Source organism: Lissotriton helveticus, chromosome 6 (genome assembly GCF_964261635.1).
Source record: "Lissotriton helveticus chromosome 6, aLisHel1.1, whole genome shotgun sequence".
NCBI lineage: Eukaryota > Metazoa > Chordata > Amphibia > Caudata > Salamandridae > Lissotriton > Lissotriton helveticus.
Genome location: NC_136067.1, coordinates 1681658794 through 1681679721, shown reverse-complemented (window position 1 = coordinate 1681679721; position 20928 = coordinate 1681658794). Strand labels below are relative to the sequence as shown.

Genomic DNA, 20928 nt, shown 5'->3' with positions numbered 1-20928 from the left:
AGAGTGCATGAGTATGTCGGGATCTGTGGATCTGTATGGCAAGGTTCTAATATATTAGTGACTTTTTGAGAACCCTATAAACAATTTTCAGGCAGTTTGGGTCTCTTCAGATTGTATATGGCTGAGGAACTCGCTACCTCCTAATCAAAAGGCACCAAGTGAGCGTCTTCGAATCTTGCTCCAGAATCTAAACCCAGCTACATCAACCTTTACCTTAAGATAAGTACAACCACTCTTCACAATATCATAGACCTCAGAATGTTTTTTTTGGAGTAGATAATCTGTGTGGCACTGAGGAACCGGTCTTGCAATGCTCCAGAGGGCAAACATAAGATAGTTTAAAATATGTGAGTCATCCATCAAACCACTGCCAGTCAGCCACCTTTTAGAATTCAATCAAGTAATGGGTCCCATCTACATAGCTGCCAGGTATTTAAAATAAAGCCCACCATATCTTGCAGCCTTTATTAAAAGGCATAAAGAAAGACCTCCATTAACCACTGAAGCCAACTACTCAATGAGTGGCCTCATGGAGTGGTCAGCTCCCAGAGAACATTAATACCAAGAACTGGCTAAGTAACACCTACCAGTAGCATTATTTTATACATTACTGAGCACCATTTCCATGAACTGTCACAGCAGTACAAAGGTCATAGCAATTTTAAATGGAAAGGAGCTGGGAGTTAGGAGAACAAGAAGCTTTATGATTTCACTTTCTTGGATGTGCTGCTGCTTTACTGCATATTGTCAGATAATGAATTAAAACCTTTAAAGAATATTCTGAAACAAAGAAAGGAACTTTTAGCAAGTGAAATATGATGTTTAATTTTTCCAGATGCTCTTTAACACAATTTAAAAAAAAAAACAAGTTACTTACCTTCGGTAAATCATTCTTTTGTAAAAACAATATCTAGCTGCAGATTCCTTACTTTTGAATTTCCCAATTGCCAGACTGGATCTGGAAAGTTTTGTATGAGCAGTACCTCTGCACACCGTCCGGCTCCGTATGAAATTAGCGGACTTGTTTGCATCAGTTGTGACGTCTCAGTCACCAATATAGGCACCACCCAGGCGCACGCGTCTGTTCCTTTTCACTTTTTCCATGCCAGAAGCGGAGCGCCATGAAGTGAACAGTCTATTATGTGTCAAAACTAGTGCCCTGTAAAGGAGAACAAACCTGGCCCTATAAATGAGTCCACAGAGCAGGGAGGCATGGGTACGTAAGGAATATGCTGGTAGCTATTGTATTTACCAGATAATGGGTTACTGAGGGTAAGTAACTTGTTCATCTGATAGAGAATTCTAGCTGCAGATTCCTTACCTTTGAATAGATACCCAAGCCTTACTTCCTGGCAGTGGGCCACGGACAGATTTACTAGACTAAAAGGTCCTGCAGGACCTGATGGGAGAAATACCCTTCCCTACAGACCTGATTGTCCAGGCAGTAGTGCTTCGCAAACTTGTGCAGTGAAGCCCACATTTCAGCCAGGCAGATGTCAAGGACTGTCACTGCCGAGCTGATGCTGTGGTTGCAGCCTTCTCCCTGGTGAAATGAGCTCGTAAGCCCTCAGGAGGTTGCTTCCTAGCCAGGGAGTACCAGATTTTAATACAGCTAACAATCCAGTGCGAAATGGTTAGTTTCTACACAGCCTGACCTTTTTTAGCTTCCATGTAACCCACAAAAAGTTGGTCATCCACCTGGAACTGTTTTGTGCGGTCAAGGTAGAATGACAACTTTGTTTTGGGGTCTAGATGGTGGAAACTCTCCTCTTCCTTAGAGGGATGCGGAGGAGCAAAAAAGGTGGGGAGTGTGACCGATTGCCCCAGATGGAATGAGATCACAACTTTAGGTAGGAATGAGGCACAGGTGCAAAGCATCACCTTATTCAGGACTGTCATAAGGTGGGGAGGCTTGGATGACAAAGCCTGCAGCTCGCTTACCCTCTGAGCTGATGTTATTGCCACTAGAAAGGCTTGATGGTAAGCAGCCGGAGGGGACAATTGTGTAAAGGCTCAAAGGGAGCACACATTAGATATAAGAGAACCAATTTGAGAACCCACTGTGGCATGATAAAGAGCATAGAGGGAAACATATTTACAAGCCATGTCAAGAACCTATTTACAATAGGGGACTTGAATAAAGAGATTTAGTCCAACAGCCACAAGAAAGCAGAAAGATTACACTTGAGAATACCCAAAGCAGAGTCCTGCTGGGCAAGGGTAAGAATAAAAAGAATATTAGCTAGAAAAGCAGAAGAAGGGTCAATAGACCTTTCTGTACAATATATATATTTTTGTAACCAACTGCAGGCTTATACTGTCTTAGTGGAGGAACACCTGGCTGCCAAAATAACATTACATACTTCGGGAGGAAGGTCGAAAGCTATCAACTGTCGCTGCTCAATCTCCATGCAAGGAGGCAGAGTTGACAGGTTCAGGTGGAGGACCCTCCCCTGCTGCTGAAACAGAAGATCCTCCCGAAGGGGCATCCTGATCGGATCCAAGCAATAGGCTTTCTCCAGCTTTTGGCTTATCCTTTTAGTACATAGCGCCGAGACACCCATAAATTGTTAAATAAAATAAAAGATGCTCATTTGAAGACGCTCTGGATACCAGACTTACCTTGCCCAGTCGGGCGCAACAAGGATGACTTGGGCCCAGTTGTTCTTGGTCTTGTTGAGAATTCTGGGCAGAAGTGGTATGGGCTTAAATTATTATTATTATTAGGGAGTTTTGTAAAGCGCCTGGTTTACGCCCAAGGCGTGTCCCCGCGCTGTGGTGGGTAGGGTGACCGTGTAGCAGCCCAACAGTAGTTAGCGTTTGAAGAGATGAGTCTTAAGTTTTCGCCTAAACAGGGTTTCCGAAAACTCCATGCGAAGTTCCATCGGCAGGTCATTCCACCGCTTAGCGGCCAGGTATCTGAATGATCTACCCCCCATGCGTGTTTTCTTTATTTTGGGGATTTTCAGAAGACCTGTGCAAGACGAGCACAAGCTCCTGGTGGGCTCATACCAGGTGACCAGACTTTGTAATGGGGCAGGGGCTTTTCCTCTCAGAATGCGGTGGCATGTGGCCAAAGCCCTGAATTCCACCCTACTCCTGACCGGAAGCCAGTGCAACTCCTGGAGCGCTGCCCTGGAGGGAGATCTTCTAGGAAGCCTCAAAACAAGGCGAGCGGTAGCATTCTGCAACACCTGGAGGCGGTTTAAAACCTTTTCCGTTGCCCCCAGATACAGCAGATTGCTATAGTCCATGCGAGATGTGACTAACGCATGCACCAGCGTCCGGCGAGCAGCAATGGGTAGGAAATCCAAGATCTTCCTCATGGTTTTTAGAATGCCGAAGCATGTCCCCACCACTCGACTAGCCTGGGAGTCAAAAGTAAGATCCTCATCTAGCCATACACCCAGGTTCTTTGCTTCATGACATGGAGCAGGTACCTCTCCCATACAGGAGGCACGAGCTCCACTCACAACATAAAAGCATTGCTTAGCTATAGCTTCCTAGGAAACTCCAGCGTGCAATACTGCTGACACTGTGCATTCTCTGCATAGGCAAGCATATCTAACCAAGGGTCTCCCCACTTTTGAAAGAGATGTTGTGCCACCTCCAATTGGAGACATCATTCATGATCAGCTAGGCATTGATGGCTGAGTTTGTCTGCTGTGGCGTTCAAAGAACCTGCCAGGTGTTGAACCACCAGGGTAATGCCCTGCTGTTCCAGCCATGTCCAGAGATGTAGGGCCTCTTGATGAAGGGTCCAGGACCTCACCCCGCCCTTCTTGTTGCAGTTCCACATTTCAGTTGTGTTATCCGTGAACACTTGCATCATCTTCCCCTTGACAGATGGCAGAAATGCTTTCAATGCTAGCTTGATTGCCCAAAGTTTCAACAAGTAAATGTGGAGCCCCGACTCTGCGAGACACCAGTGTCTTCTGATCTCCACCTCTCACAGATGGCCACCCCATCCCAGGAGTGTTGCATCTGTCACTACTGTGAGATCTAGTTGGGGAAGGGAGAGGGTAAGCCTCTGACTCAATCGCGGTTTGTTAACCACCACTGCAGGTACTTTGCAGTTCCCTCCGAGATCTGAAACCATGTTGGAGAGATTCCATGATGCTGCGCCCACTGGAACTTCAGATCCCACTGCCGAGCCTGCATATGCCATCTGGCATAATTTACCAACATGATGCAGGAGGCCATTAGTCTCAGCAGCCTCAGAGTCATTCTCACCGAAATCCCAGATTTAGGCTGTAACATTGTTATCATAACCTGAATATCCTGGACTCGCTGATCAGGAGGATAAGCTCGAAACTGCACTGTGTCCCGAACAGCTCTGATGAAAGGGAGCCCCTGAGAAGGAGTCAGGTGTGACTCCTGCACATTTATAGAGCACCCCAGGGAATGTAGGAGGTCCTACGTAATCTAGAGGTGTGGGAGATAACAGCCTGGGCAAGGACGCCTACAGTCAGCCATTGAGGTAGTGGAAGACCGATACCCCTAACCTATGCAGATGAGCTGCAACCACTGCCATCACCTTGTTGAACACCCAAGGGGAGCTGGTAAGACCAAAGGGTAGCACAGTGAATTGAAAGTGCTTGTGGCCTACCTTGACACGCAGTTAATACCTGTGGGCCGGCAGAATGGGGATGTAAAAATACGCATTCTGCAGGTCCAATGCTACCCGTCTCCTTGACCTAGGGTAGATAAGAGCTGAGCCAACGTAGGAATCTTGAATTTCTCCTTTTTGAGGAAGTGATTGATGGTCCGGAGGTCCAGAATCGGACGTAGACCTTTCTTCTTATTTTGTATCAGAAAGTAGCAGGAGTAACAACCACTGCCTACTTCTGAAACGTGAACATTCTCTATAGCTCCCTTGGCCAGGAGAGCTGTAACTTTCTCTCTGAGTATTAGTAGATGATCCTATGCCAGCTGTTCTTGAGTTGGCGCTAAAGGGGGAGGAAAAGATAGAAAGAGAAGAGCTGATCTGCAAGACCCATTTGTCCGATGTTATGGACAGCCAACGAAGGAGATGCTGTTGAATTCTCCCTCTAACTGGACTGGCATGGTAGAACCAAACTAGGAATGTTTGGATGCTGCAGCTGCCAGGGGCTGGGTGGCAGACGACTTCCGGCTACCATTCCCACAAGGTTGTAATGTACCACGTCCACGTCCTCGCACAGCCTGGGGAGTTTGTGCATGACAGTGGTTGTGTTAAGGCTGGTGAGGCTGAAAACCCCTGCCATTGCTACAAAAGGGGCAAAAGGCAGACTGGGCTAAAGGTGTTACCAAGAGGCCCAAGGATCTGGCTGTAGCACGGGATTCCTTGAAGTGCTCTAATGCCAAGTCTGCCTACTCTCCGAAGAGACATGTCCCATCAAAAGGCATGTCCATGAATTGGCCTGGACATCACCCAAGAAGACAGATGTTCTCAGCAAGGTGTGGCATCATAAGGCCACAGTCGAAAAAAACACTCTACCCAGCAAGTTAGTCGTATCTAAGCTTGCTGCATCTCTCCCATCTTTCACTGCCTGAGAGAGCATGGCCGGGTCTCCTCCGGAACTTGTGGCAGCACTCGCGCAACTATTTCCCAAAGGGTGTGCGAGAAACAGCACAAGTAGCCGGTGTTCACCGACCACAATGCAAGGCTGGTGGAAGAAAACATCTGCTTCCCAAGTACATCCAGCCTCTTGGATTCCCTGACGGGGGAGCAGAAGGGAAGGCACTATGCGATGTGGCAGCCTGAGCTACCAAGCACTCAGGAGTGGGGTTTTGGCTGAGGAAAGTTGGATCACCCAGAGCCAGGTGATGGTGGCATGCTATTGTCCAGTTCACAGGAGCCCCTGTGCTAGGCGTGGACCATGAGACTAGAAGGAAATCTGTCAGAGCTGCATTAAAGGGCAAAAGGGGGGCAGATGAGGAAGCCCCAGGTTGAAGCACTTCGGCGAAGAGATTAGTCTTGGCCTGCACCAAGGGGAAACTCCAGGTCAAAGACCTCTGCTGCCCTCCTCACCCCCATGGCATAAGTGCTCCCTCCTCTGTAACCACATTGAGCGGAGAGAGCATACCAGTAGCTGGAAATGTGTCCAGTCCACTGGCCTCTCCAAGCTCCTCATACAAGTCCAAATCCTCACAAGGAGCGTCGAACTGATGTTCCCAAGAGTCCAGAGACCCCTCCCATTCTTCTCCCATGCCTGAAACTTCTTCAAAATGAACAGGAAACTATGTAGAATCTCTTGGCTCCTTTGGCACCGGAGTTCGATCGACATCGATCCGAGTCCGAGTCATCAGCTATCAGAATGGGGCCAGTGGCGCTTGCAGCGTCTACTTCAGGGCCGGGGCAGGTTACGTTGGCACAACCTGCGCTGACCTGGAATCCGATCCATGAAACCCCACCAGTGCAGAGGCCAGAGCTGTTGGTATGGAGCCTGGTGGGGCCTCCTCCAACCCCACAGGGCTCAAATATGCAGCGCATGGCCTCATAAAACTCTTTAATCTGTGCGTGGGTCGCTCCGGCTCCCGGAAATGGGGGGAGGCGCGGAGTTGGACATGGCACTGATTCTGCGGAACCATGCCTGGAGCATCAATGCTCCCCACCCATCTCATCGACAGACGAGTTAAAGTCGAAATTTCTTATGTCTCTTCCCTGAGTGTCCCGTGGACCTCGAGTGCGAAGAAGAGGTCTTGGGGCTCCTGGAGCAGTCCCGCAATCTTCTGTTCCTCAATCAGGACCAGGACCGCTAAGGAGTCACGCTCGATGGTGACGACTGCCGGGCCACGAGGAACTTCATGGTCCGCTCCTGCAAGGCCTCCGGTGCCATGGCCCGGCAGTCTGAGCACGACTCTGAGTTGGGGTCGCACTCGAGAAACCAAAGCAAACAAGATGGGGGTCAGTTACCAACATGGCAATGTAGCAAGTGCCACATGGCTTGAAACCTATCCTTCTAGAGATTATCCCTCGACACACAAGAAAAAACGTTGCAACAAAATGTCCACAAAAAAAGTCAAAACATGGATCAGCGCAAATTGGCATGGAAAGAAAAGAAATTACGCCGCGCGCCTCAGTGACACCCATATAGGTGACCACTGTCACAACAAACGTCAACTATTCTGGCTATGTCACATGGAGCTGGACGGAGCCACCTGACGGAGTGCAGGGGTACTGCTCACTCAAAAGTTTCTGAATCCAGTCTGACGCCTGGGAAATTCAAAGGTAAGGAATTTGCAGCTAGAAGTCTCTATCAGATACATTGCTGTAGTAAGAAACTATCCACTACGATTTCCAGTTGTGCAAAAGTGGAGTTTTAATTTGCATGAGCTACTTCCAAAATGTGATGTCTTTGACAACATCTTATAGGTGTTGCTAAGGTGGAAGTATCTGGCATCTCTAACATAATCTTTTACCCACCTTATGTTTGTAATACTTTAATAAGCAAAATGTAGGTGTGTAGGGAGCATGCAAAGGGCAGAATATTTATCAAGTACTGAGATTCAATGGTTGAAAATGTTGCTGTTTAAAACAAGATATTAAAGGATGCCTTAATGTTGAAGGGAAATCAAGTGGCCATAGCATACAGAAAGTTTCTTCGTGTGACGCTTCTTAAACTACTTGTGAAAAACGATCTATCTTGAAAGATTCACTCATATTGCTTACTGTGTAACAGAGAAGCAACAAATAGAGCAAGAGGCAGAAAAATTAATATGATTAGATGAACCATATAATAAGTCTATTAGGCTACGGAAAGAGAAGACACAAAATTGAACGACTGCCTCCTTATCTCCTCAACAGAATTGACATATAGTTATAAGTATACAGTACATTTATGGTGAATTAAACTAAATTTACTTGTTCGTCCATGAAAATGTTGTTGGCCATGTGCGTGCATAAATTCAACAGTGACCAATATTGCTCACATTTAGTTTCAAGTAAATAATTGCATTACAACAAAAATCATGATCTATCGAGAAGTCTCCCACTGAGGTCCCATGATTATATTTTAATAAGAATAGGAATGTTTTTCCCTATCAATGTAAACAATCATCTCAAGATAATTTTTTCTACGAAGCAGCTTCGAGTGCCAGAGCTTTTTCCATTAAATTCTTCGTAAACGGCATCTTGAAGTCTTCGAAGTCCACTTCATATGTGAACCGCTCCCGGCGTTGTTCTCGTTTTCTTATTAGCTCTTCAGTTGTAGGTAGTGGAGTCCAAAGCTTAGAAAACAAAATAAATTTTTTTTAAAAATAAATCGGACAATTAAAAAATAAGTATATCACTTTTCCGTTCAATTACCTTGCTATGCTTACACATATGGAAACATTACTCCATTGTACAAGGACTGTAATCTAAATATTACTCTAAATATTACTGGCCTTGATAAATGTCCGATTAAAGGGATTATTTATCATCTGGTGGGTGGGCAGCAGGTTAGCAAATCCACTGGCCTTGGCTTCCCCTGCGAAGGCCACCATATAAAGAGGTCCCCATCCGCATAGCTGGGATCCATGTGCACTGAAGGCACAGATGAATCCCGAGCAGCTGCCATAATATTTGTACCTGTTGGGCATTCATTTTTGGTTTTACAGAAGCAGGAGTCTGAGTCAGTAAAATTAAAAATCAGAAGTCCTGAAGCGCTGGGAGTTTTGCCCTGCACATGCTGGCCATCGTTTGTTTTGCCTGCTCGTGTCTGCCAGGCGTTGTTGCGTGTGGACCCGGGCATGGAAGATCAGTGACCGCCATGTTCTGAACAGCGTGGAGTGGGCGCCACTGCGAAGGGGTGGACCAAAAGCAAGCAGGCAATGGTTTCTGATGGCAGACCCAGCTGAGGTTCCAAACCTACCCACAGGTTTCACAATTCTAAATCAAGTGGTGGCTGGAATGCCAGTTTGGTGGGTTAGAAGCTCCATCCTCTAAATGGGGCCACAAGTCATTTAAATATTTTGCAAACTAGCTGAAAATTCCGTTGGTCATGTGCTCTTGTCAAAAATGTTCACATATGCTGAGTAGGGCTATGTTCCAAGCTGGTGGGGGACGGGCCCCGGGCCCCGGGCCCAAGGGGAGTTGCTGGATAATAAAAGAGCACTGCAGAAAGATGTCTTGTTGGCAGAAGCGGGATCTTGTTGTGCTGATAATTCTGATGTTGTCAATGTGGATGGTGGGTGGGGGAACGGGGGGGGCGCCTGGGTGTGAGAATATTCACTTGTGACTTGCCAGCTGTGTTTCTGTTGGTTAAAATTGCAAATAATGTTTTTTTTTGTTTGTTTTTTAAATGTTCTCATATAACATTTCTAGGGGTTTCTTACAGATGGGATACTTACAGAATTTTTTTAAAGGTATGTATGTTTTCGTTTTTTTACATATAGGGCATGATTTAGAGTTGGTGTGCAGATTGCTCCTTTGCAACCGCAACGGAGCATGCTTTCCGTCAAACTCTTGGTCCCCCCTCCTCATATAGAGACCGTGACCTTTCCTTCAACAGAGCCCTTGTTGGCTCCATCAACAAATAGCTTCCCCCAAATGTCGGAGGGAGTAGGAGCCTTCAGAGGAAGGTCAATACACTGCCTGCCCTATTTAGGGTGGACAGTGTCATGTCTATTTTTCTGTCCACGATCACCAAGTCAAAACTGGGGGTGAGGGATAGAAAAACTCTAAACTCCCGGGGCCTTATTTATGAAGGCCTTGCGCCGCCGGTGCGTCACTTTTAACATGGGAAAAAGTGACGCATCGGTGGCGCAAGGCTTTCATAAATGAGGCCCCCAGGGTGGGGGGTTATTCATTTTTTATTTTTCTGAAACAAACTCTCGCTTTGGGAGTGTGTTTCAGAAGAACAAAAAAAATGATTAAAAGTTTGGTGAATGGCTATCAAACTGTTTGTACTTTGAAGGAAACTGCCTTGACGGCAGTTCCTTTCAGGGTACAGAGGTGACAGCTCGGTGGGCAGTCAGCTCTAAATCTGGTGGTCAGAAACTCATCAGGGGGGTGGAGTGTTTGTCCTTAACGACCTTGATGGAGGGAGTACCATATACCAACGCTTAAAACAGGCCTTCAGTTTTAACAGAACCTTCAGCACCATCTTGTGGTCGGTGTGGAAAAATATATCAAAATTCCACCTACAGACACCAACATAGATCTTCCCTTCAATAGAACATGGGTCTACCCACACATTCATCCCCGAGTGTCTCATCATCGGTTCAAAACCAGGAAATGAACAGGCAGGGGATCGAATCTAGCATACAAAATCCGGATTTATCATAAAATATTGACTTTCTCAGAGACGGAGAACATAAATGTTTCATTTGTAAGAACGTATTATTTCTCAAATATGGGATCACATTCTATAGATTTACAACTGATCTGGGTTTCTCATTATCATATTAATGTGCTGCTTGTAGTATTCTTTTTGAGGAAATTCTCAAATGTTCACTGTCAAATGTTGTCCCTAAATTTGCGTTCCTTTTGTTTCATTGGCACTCAGAATATCTTTAAAATGGTGCATACATCCCCAGGAGTATTTATATTTCACGTAGCAAGGATCTGTAAATTATGGATGAACAGTTGTTCTAAATGAAGAACAGCCCTATAAACAACCACCTCATCAACAAACCCCTCCAATTAATTGGATGTTCTCAATAAGCAATAAACGTAGGTGTCTTTATTGTATAATCACATACTCCGCTCTTTAGCCTTAAGTCTGAGATGTGTAGCCCAGGATTCTCTTTGATACTAGGCCAGAAAATTATAGAAAAACACATTCACTTTAACCAGAAAGATTACTGTCCTCTTAGGAACTGTAGAGCAGATACCGAAATACAGGTACACGCTTACTTATCTCAAATAATATCACCTCAAGCCAGGATAGCTGTTCTCTCATTACTTGTGACAAAAGGAATAGCCTTAGCCAGTGCAGCACTAGTACAATTGGACACTTAACCGATGGACCATACAAATATTCTAATCTAATAGTCTAATTTAACTACAGTTTAATATCCTTTTTCCAAAGATGTTACAACTAAATAACTCTACGCAACCACGTGCTACTCATTGCACATTTAAATGATTAACAACTGTGTTTCAAGAAAAAACATTCTAGTGTTAGCATAGATTGCTAGAATTTGTTGCACCTGGGAAAGTGATAGTGTGTCAGAAACTGACCCACTGGGTTATGTTATCCCAGTTCGGCCTGCAGAGCTAAACAGGTTTTCCAGAAAGTATGCTTGGCTTGCTTTCAATAAGCTGGCCACAGCAGCAAGGCTGCACTTTAAAGGAAGTCTTGTGTAGTGAATGTGCCGCAATGGACACGAGAGCGCAGGCAAAACAAGGGACGGTCTTTGATCTCCAAAAGCAGTTTAGATAACAGTCACGATTACTCAGGAACAACATTGATCACAACTGCCTCAGCAAGAATAATTAGAAAGGAAAAGCTGTCCCAAAGCATACCAATGGTTCTAGTGTTCAAACCAGGGAAAGGGTCAAAGATAAATAGAAATTAAGAGAGTAGTTGACAGTGCTCTTGAAATAGTTTTTGGGCTGGTGGTAGTACTCAGTAATCTGAGCTTGAAGAAGGTGCTAAAGAGTCAAACATCTGGTAATGAGCAATGCAAAAAGCTGGTGCAAGTAAATCTAATGCACAACCCACTGAGCTGCATCACATACATTTGAAGTGCAGAAAAGTTTGAAAAGGCGTTTCAGGTCAGTAAGTCTGAAATTCCAGTGAGTTTGCAGATTCTATTTCCCTCAGGGCATAATCGGGCATTGCCGGATAGTTGATGCTTGGTGCAAAATTCCTCCAGCCCGCTCCCAGATTTAAGATGGTTCTGCAGAACAGAGGTCTGGCAGCAAGTATATTTATGGTGTTCAACCATTTAATTAGTGTACAACAGCTGATTATCCTAAAATTCCCACAGAAGCTCAAGCCCTCACATACAACAAAATGTTTTTTCCTCCCTCATGAGGGTGGTTTGTGGTGAAAATTTCCCAGATGCCTTGCTAGTATAGAAATTCACAACGATGAGAAAGAGACTCCTCAAGTCAGGGCTTTCCAGACCTTAGCAAGTGGAATCTTCACACCTGCCTGCCATTAATTCCTAAACTTCATGCTGAGTCTTTAGACAACAATAGACTATTATGACCCCTGACACGAAAAGATCAAGCAGCAGATGTTTACACCTAAATCTGCATCTTCCGATCCCACACCCTCTTCCATTAACACCACACAACTCCTCTCAACTGAACAAAATTGAGCAGCATCGTGAAAAAGTACGTGAAATGTACAACAATGCATCTGTTCTCTTCCCTTCCTCCGCTGCGCTCCCACCTTTGTGGCTTGCCTTCAGATCTCCATTAATCATTCTTCAATTTTGACCTTTGTAAGTATTTCAGTGTCAGATAGTAAAGCACTTGACATCTGCCAATGACTTCAACTTGTACATTTGATTTAGAGATTCTGAAGGCAGATGTTGGGACGGAAAAGTCTTCTACATGGTAAGGAAGTGCACTCCTGCACAGACTGCCCAACTGTACTAATGTCTGGATCCCTAATGCGGACTTGTCCTAGACCATGATCCATGTTTGCATGGATCATGCGTGTGCGCCATGACATAAGCCTGTCTCGTGGATTGTGGTCTTGTTGGACCAAGAGGGGTGCCGAAAGTGCTAACCTCTTAGTGGTTGAAGGCTACTGCCTTAACCAGGAGTTAAGCCGGCAGGAGTGAGACCCACAGGTTCACTCACTTTTAAAATTCCACTGTTGTGTTTAACTTACCCTTGGCCTACATCAGATTGGTGTAAAGTGCTGAGCAAAGCAGAAGTGGTTTATTTGCGCTGTGAAGAAGTGGTTTATCAGTGCTAGGTGTATGTGTGCCTGGGCAGGGTGCATGACAGAGGTAGTGCAGTACTGAGCAGTGCAAGCATGTGCTGGATGTACATGTGTGTATGAGTGGTACAGTACCTGAAGGATGTAGTGCTGCATAGTACGTGCAGGACAATTGCATGTGCTGGGTGTATGTGTACTTGTGAGTGGTGCAATACATGAAGGATAAAGTGTGTGTATGTTAAATGCATATGCTAGATGTATGTTTGCGTATGAGTGGTACAATATATAAAGGATATAGTGCTGGGCAGTGCATGCATGTTAAATGCTAATGCTGGAAGTATGTGTGCCTCTGAATGGTACAATACATGGAAGATACAGTACTGTGCAGTGTGTGTATGCTGTATACAAGCACTGGGTGTACGTGTGACTTTGAATGGTACAATACATGGAGGGCCCTGGGTTCAATTTTGGGAGACCCAGGCCTGCATTGTGAAACATGGAGAGGAGGTAGAGAGATTGCCCAGACAGATTTGTGCATTGTTGTATTCCTTTAAGCTGGGCGGGACACATGTTTGGGAGGGGAGGACCAGGCCTCCCCTGTACACTTCACATGGGAGGGGCCTGGCCACATCTTAGGAAGGAGATGGGGCTGATAAGAGAATCATAAATTATAGACCTGAGGGCTCTCAGCTACCCATTTAAAGCACATATAATTGTAGCTGACATCCAGATGTGAACTCTAGTCGCTCCCATGGCCTGCATTGTGGGACTATCAACTTTGGAGATACTCCTGCTGTGAAAGACTGATTTAAAGAGGAAGAGGGAGCTGAGGAGTGGACACTTCAAAAGAAGCAGAACCCCCCAAAAACTTAAAAGACTCAGACCCTAAATCACATTTGGTGTCTTGAAATGGACTATAGGAAAGGGGGGTTGAGACCCCATGAACAGTCATGTGGCAAGCAGCCAGATGGGCGGTGTGAGGAGGGGAAGCTCTGCAAGGCTTCTGCATGTGGCCAGGTCAAGGTCTGCTAGTCTCCCTGATGGGTGAGGGGACATCACCAAGGGAATCCTAGCCCACCTACACTAGAGCCTGGAGCTACAGTGCCTGCCTGCTAGCTTAGACCGGTGTGCCCTGTGAGGAAGCAGACTGCATTGGAGGGAGGGAGATCCAGCCCTGCCAGTGGACTCCCTGTGCGAGGTGTGAGGAAACAACTGCTGCACCAATTAGCTTGTTGCCCATGTGCAGGACAAATTTGGCAACCCCCCCAGTATGCGCGTATCAAGAGAGAGAGAGAGGACTCGAAAGCTAGTCCGAGTCCCCATAGTTTATATGTGTTATCAAAAGAGACTAGCTTAAATATGACCAATATTGTTAGGACTCGGATTAGATTTGTCATGGGCACCTCGTTGGTGAGTTCAGGAAGCCCTCACCCACCAACCTGGTTGGTGGCATGCTTCATCATCGGGCCCACCCAGTGACACCTAATGTGTCCCGGGTGTGCTGCGACGCCTGATTACAGCGGAGCTGGTATTTAACTGAGAGTGCAGTGTGAGGTGTAAATTGAAGTGTGAGTTAAAAGGTCTTGGCGAGGGTCCCAGTACCCGAGGGTAGATTACATTTTAATTTTTAATAACTGGGCCCCCGTCAGCGGTTAAAATAAGGCTTGGGGATGTTTAAGGGAGGCGAGTTACTACCTCCTACATCCATCAGTTGGTCGACATGTTTCAGCCAGCGCCTTAAACTAAAACTGGCTTTCCTCAGGACCTTTTTAAAATAGAGTGTAGTGCAGGTTAAAAAGGAGTGTAATCCAGGCTATGTGTTACACTCACTAAGGTGTTTCTCTAAGTGTGAGAGGGGGGATCCCCTTCTCATATATGCCTGTACTGACAACATTGAAGACATAGACAAAACATGTAAGAAGAGGAGAGTCAAATAGGCGTCTTCGCCACATAGTCATATACATAGAATGCCGAATCTACAGTGCTCAGTGGGTAGACTACAGTCGGCAAAAGTGTAATGGCACTGGTGGTACCATTATTGTGATTATCGCAAATAATTGGGGGTGGTGTCGCTAAAACACGGGTATCACACATATGCATGAGATACAAAGTGTGATGGGGCGTAAGTAAACACTCTTACGCTTAGATTTTGCAGACAATGCTTCCAGGAGTGAAGCGGTAATGGGTTGACCCTGTAGGGAAATAATGTTGGCCACTGGGAGTTAGAGACCTGTAAGGAGGGAAAAGCGCTTACCCAGAGATTGTTGCTTGGAGGTTGTCATACTCACAGCTTTTCTGGTCAGAGCCTGCCTTGTACCTGTTGCACCGTCCTCGTACTCCGGTAGAAAGAGCTGGAGTTTCTTGTTCGTTTTTATATGCTTGCTAATTGGATTAACTAACTGCACCTGTAGCTGGGAGTAAGAGTTTGGCTACCTCATTGGAGGCTGTGTTGTACGTAGTGACGCTGTGTTCTAAAGAGGAGCAGGAACAACCTATCACCTGCGTCAATACGTACAACACAGCCTCCAATGAGGTAGCCAAACTCATTAAGAAGAACTGGAAGATCTTGAACTCAGGCAGGGCAGACATACCGCGTTTTGCTTACAAGAGAAGCAATAACTTGAAGGACCAACTAGTTAACACCCGTCCCAAAACACATAACACACAAGAACCGAACACCATTCTGAATGCATGGGGCCTACCAAAAGTAACTGAACACTACACCTGCAATGATTGCAGTGTGTGTCATTTAACCACCCACACCAAAACTCTAACCCTAGAACCTAACAAGGTGTGGACACAATGCAGCCACACCAACTGTAATTCACGTAATGTGATTTACCTTCTCACCTGCTCCTGTGGTCTCCGCTATATCGGCATGACCACCCGCAAAATACGCACTAGGGTCACTGAGCACAGAAGCACCATTAGGTGTAAGAAAAACATCAGTAAATTAACCAACCACTTCATCACCCATGGCCATACCCCCAATGACCTCACATGGACAGTCATCGAACAAATCCCTGAGCAGGCATTAGACAATGAAAGAAGACTGATGAGCAAAGAACAGCGTTGGATCTATCGCCTTTCCTCACACATCAATGGCCTGAACGATGCGATCCCTTGGAACTCAGTCACATGCTGACGTAAACCTCTATACAGAGGTCTTTACTAGTACCCTTCCAACCCAGTTGACCTATGAACTCCCACTCAACTGAGGCTACCACCCCTAATCGTGCCATACTCAGCCATAGCCTCCCGCTCCTACAGCAACCTGTGAAGATTCATTACACTATGCCCGAGCTAAATGCACCTCCTTGAAGTTCCATGCCCGCACTATTGATAGTGGCAGATTGCATACTTCAACACAACACATACTCTACCGCGCACTTGCACTAATAACTAGTGTCTCAACCCCGCTCATGCGCAATAGACACATGCAGCCCCGCGCATGTGCTAGAGAGTAGTGTCTTTCAACCAACTAGTGTCTCACCCTTGCTCATGCGCAATAGACACAAGCAGCACCACGCATGTGCTAGAGACTAGTGTCTTTCCACCGCCCATGAGCAGACAGCTAGGAACACACCCGGGGTAGTCTTTCTACTCTTACTCCCAGCTACACGTGCAGATAGTTAATCCAATTAGCAAGCATATAAAAACGAACAAGAAACTCCAGCTCTTTCTACCGGAGTACGAGGACGGTGCAACAGGTACAAGGCAGGCTCTGACCAGAAAAGCTGTGAGTATGACAACCTCCAAGCAACAATCTCTGGGTAAGCACTTTTCCCTCCTTACAGGTCTCTAACTCCCAGTGGCCAACATTATTTTCCTACAGTGTCAACCCCTTACCGCTTCACTCCTGGAAGCATTGGCTGCAAAATCTAAGCGTAAGAGTGTTTACTTACGCCCCATCACACTTTGTATCTCATGCATATGTGTGATACCCGTGTTTTAGCGACACCACCCCCAATTATTTGCGATAATCACAATAATGATACCACCAGTGCCATTACACTTTTGCTGACTGTAGTCTACCCACTGAGCACTGTAGATTCGGCATTCTATGTATATGACTATGTGGCGGAGACGCCTATTTGACTCTCCTCTTCTTACATGTTTTGTCTATGTCTTCAATGTTGTCGGTACAGGCATATATGAGAAGGGAATCCCCCCCTCTCACACTTAGAGAAACACCTTAGTGAGTGTAACACACAGCCTGGATTACACTCCTTTTTAACCTGCACTACACTCTATTTTAAAAAGGTCCTGAGGAAAGCCAGATTTAGTTTAAGGCACTGGCTGAAACATGTCGACCAACTGATGGATGTAGGAGGTAGTAACTCGCCTCCCTTAAACATCCCCAAGCCTTATTTTAACCGCTGACGGGGGCCCAGTTATTAAAAATTTTAATTTAATTTACCCTCGGGTACTGGGACCCTCGCCAAGCCGTTTTAACTCACACTTCAATTTACACCTCACACTGCACTCTCAGTAAAATACCAGCTCCGCTGTAATCAGGCGTCGCAGCACACCCGGGACACATTAGGTGTCACTGGGTGGGCCGGATGATGAAGCATGCCACCAACCAGGTTGGTGGGTGAGGGCTTCATGAACTCACCAACGAGGTGCCCATGACAAATCTAATCAGAGTCCTAACAATATTGGTCATATTTAAGCTAGTCTCTTTTTACAACCCCCCCAGTATGCCAGGTGACAGCCGCTGTGAAGTTAGCCATGTGTCGTGCTGCACTGCTGATTGGGCCACAGCCCATGCGTGATAGCGAGGTGTTGGACCCGTATGCTAGGAGGTGCTGCTGGAGGAATACTACCCTGAAGAAAGGGGCCAAAGCTTTGTGAGGTAGTGAGGCAATGACCCTGTATGCAAGGCAGGGCTTCTGTGGGCAGTACCACTGTGCTGACTGGGCCAAAATCCGTGGACTGTGAGTTGTGGTGACCTCATTTGCCGGAAGTGGTTCCTGGGAGCACTGTGAACTGTTTGTCAATTATATTCTGAAATACCACCATATTTTGAGGTGATTTCCAGTTATTGACCTTGTTACAATCCAGGATTACAATACGGTCAGAATTTGAACTCACTTCAGCTGATGGTATAAAATTTTAATTAAAGAGTGTACAATAGCAGGGAAATGGTGCGAATGAATTATGTAACCTGTGCTTTTTGTAACGGATAGCTCATCCAATGAGACCCACTTAATTCATCACTGAATTGTTTCTTTTTTTACAGTACTTACCGTTTTTGGAACAAAGGAAATGTCTACTTTATTGGCTGCTCCAACTATCACGTCACTTAAGTAAGCCACGCTTTTCTTCCGGTTTTCCTTGGAAAGCGGTAGTGGGCTTAGTATAACAGGTTGCTGCAGCGAAAGGAGAGTTGTAGGAATTAATAACAAGCATGTTTTCTTATTTACAATAAATAAATTACCAATTAGAAGAAACTACTGAATCCGTTCATTTTGTATTTGAAAATGCATAGTGACAGAAGTACTTTTACATTCAGTTGCCTAATGGTAACTCTCTTCAATCCATATTTAATGAAGATTAAACATGATCAGTTACTGGCACTTCACAGGTGACTCCTAGGACACTTATTAAACTGTCTGAGAATATACTGGATGAATGTCTGAAATGTGGAAGGGATGTTGATCTTCAGCATTTTCCTAGACCTGCCCTAAAGCTGAAAACTATTTACCCACAGTGGGTAAAAGTGCAGCATATACAAATATGCTGCACTTTTACCCACTGTGGGTGGTGGAGCTGTTTTAGGACCTTTGTGGGTTGTCCTTCTCTTACAGTATCTCTAAATTGGTGGTCACATTTGTATCCCTTGCTCTATCTGCAGCCAAAAGAAGTAATACAAGAAGGTGGAAGGTCTTGTGGTGCCAATAAGGAAGGAATGGCTATGTACACTGGTCGACCTTAATGAGGTTATAAATATTGATCGAAATTTGGCTCATCTTGAGGTCTATGCAGGAACTACGAGTTGATTTTCGTGACTACATGTAAGTACTTCATGATGATGAAGAGATGGATGTTTCATTGACGTCAATGGCACTTGTGGCAATGATATAACTTTGTCTAATCAAACATTTCTGAAATGGCGTAAATGTTGTATCAACTATTACATTAATTATTAATTCTGTAATGTTCTTACGCTTTCACCTTTTGTATTGCATTTGGAACCCTTTCAGTCTTTTAATTTTTATTTGCTTCCACTTTTAATATACATTTATCGCCTTGTTTTGTATAATTGAAGAATTACCCTATTAGAACAAGTGCAACCAAGGAACTTGTTTCAGACCGTATCTTTAAATATGACACATACGGGTTTGAAAGAAATGATAATTAAGAGAAGACCTTGGAAACACATATCATCTATGTTGCAAAATCCGTAATTCGATGAGCTTGCAAAATTACACCATAAAAGAAAATATTAACAATAATGATATATTTGAGGCTAAATCCACCTGCAAGAGCTGAAATAAAACAAGGAAAATAAACATAAAAGCTGTTTGCAATTCCCAGTCAGCAATCCCTACTGCAAAGATCAACAGAAACACGTTTCAATAAAGCTACTAGAAGTTGTTCATCCTTTTTAAAGAGAAACTGAAAAAGATAGACCTCCTCCTGACCCACCTTCCCAATGTACAATCAGTATACAAACCACTCTGATGGAAAGGAAGATGGCGGGCTGATCCCGCTGCGGTGAGCATTCCCTTGAGCGGTTCCCACCATACTGCCTCGCCTACCTGATTCAGAGTTGGTTTCAGCCCTGCTCGCAGACCCAGGTGAATTTCGGCCAGGACCCGACACCCTTTGAACGGAGGGGGCTGTAGTGTCTCAAGGACTCAGTCTGCTTTCAATGCAATGGCAGCTCAGTGTTATTCTGTGGTGCTGTCTGCTGCAAGTGCAGGTGGCTCACTGGCGGAGCTGCTCTTGCTCCAGGAGAGAGCGAAACCCTGTGATGGAACCACCGTGCGGGGCCACGGAACGGGGAGGAAGCAGGGGTTGAACTGCCCCATGTATGGCTGCAACTACGGATGAGGAACTGGCCTAGGAGGCAACACCTGTCACAACATCGGACTCCTGGATCGGGTGACCCATACTGAGATTGCTGCAGTCTGGCAATGTAGCAGGTCTGCTGCAGGTTCTCAGTAAGGGGAAAGTAGATGTAATGGATTCTACGATAGTGGAAGTACATTTGAATGTGATTCAGAGCCCTAAGAGAATGACTGATGAAGAGCCTTTCATGGATTTGGCAAGTGGCACTATCTTGGAGGTGGGGCAAGATGTTTCTTGCAATAGAATTGATGCTTTAAAAAAGCATGCTGATGTCAGCGTTTTAGCACCTTCCCAGGAGAGTTCATTATCTCTTACTGAATTTGGCACCACACATATTCTTAAGCCCATTTCTGATAACGCAGGGCAAGGCCCTATGGGAAACAGTGATAATGGCAGACTACAATCTGTAGTGAGATTAGAAATAGCCGAGCAAGCTGAAGTCGGTGGTAACAGTTTGGAAACTGCTACTTTACATACTTGTGGGACCCCTGATCAGAGGTATGGATATTTAGGGGCTTTGAATGTTAATGCAGTTGAATTATTTAAAATAAGGATAAAGAATGTGGCATAAGACTGGAAGGGGGGGTAAGCATTGAACCCTACCCGACTCCCAAGCACTTGGATAGTAATATCCCTGGTAAGAAACAAGCCAGAGCTAAAGTCATTAAAGGACTTATAAAAAGGGATACAACCAGTACATTGATACTCAAGTGGATCAAACGGTCTCACCTGCCCAGAAACTGCTTCTAAGGACAGCCCTTTGCGTAAATAGGTTACCCCCAAAGGCAAGGTTAAAGATCTGATCTCGCGGATGTCCAATATTGGCACTGTTTTACAATTTCAATCATCACTGCTCAGGGAGGATGAACAAATTTAAAATGGAAGTAGCCCAAGCTCTGGTTCAAATATCGCTCACAGATTAGGTAACAATGCAGACTCACTCGGTGTCCCCTCGCATTGTGTGGCTGGATCTGACGCTACTTTTTCAAACCAAGCTAACTATGCGGATACGCTAGGCACTACTCTGTCAACAATCCTT

General features: G+C 45.4%; 1 protein-coding gene across 1 annotated transcript in view; it reads right to left on the bottom strand.

Moving 5' to 3' along the window:
• Positions 1 to 5673: 5673 nt before the first annotated feature.
• ANKEF1 (ankyrin repeat and EF-hand domain containing 1) overlaps positions 5674 to 20928 on the bottom strand; it is a 301953-nt gene continuing 286698 nt past the window's right edge. Inside the window, exons 9-10 of the mRNA XM_078647084.1 lie at positions 18062 to 18184; positions 5674 to 8211 (exon numbers count right to left, since the gene is read on the bottom strand). Of these exons, the coding sequence (XP_078503210.1) occupies positions 8059 to 8211; positions 18062 to 18184 (276 nt within the window). The 3' untranslated portion in view covers positions 5674 to 8058. The remainder of the gene's footprint in view (positions 8212 to 18061; positions 18185 to 20928) is intronic.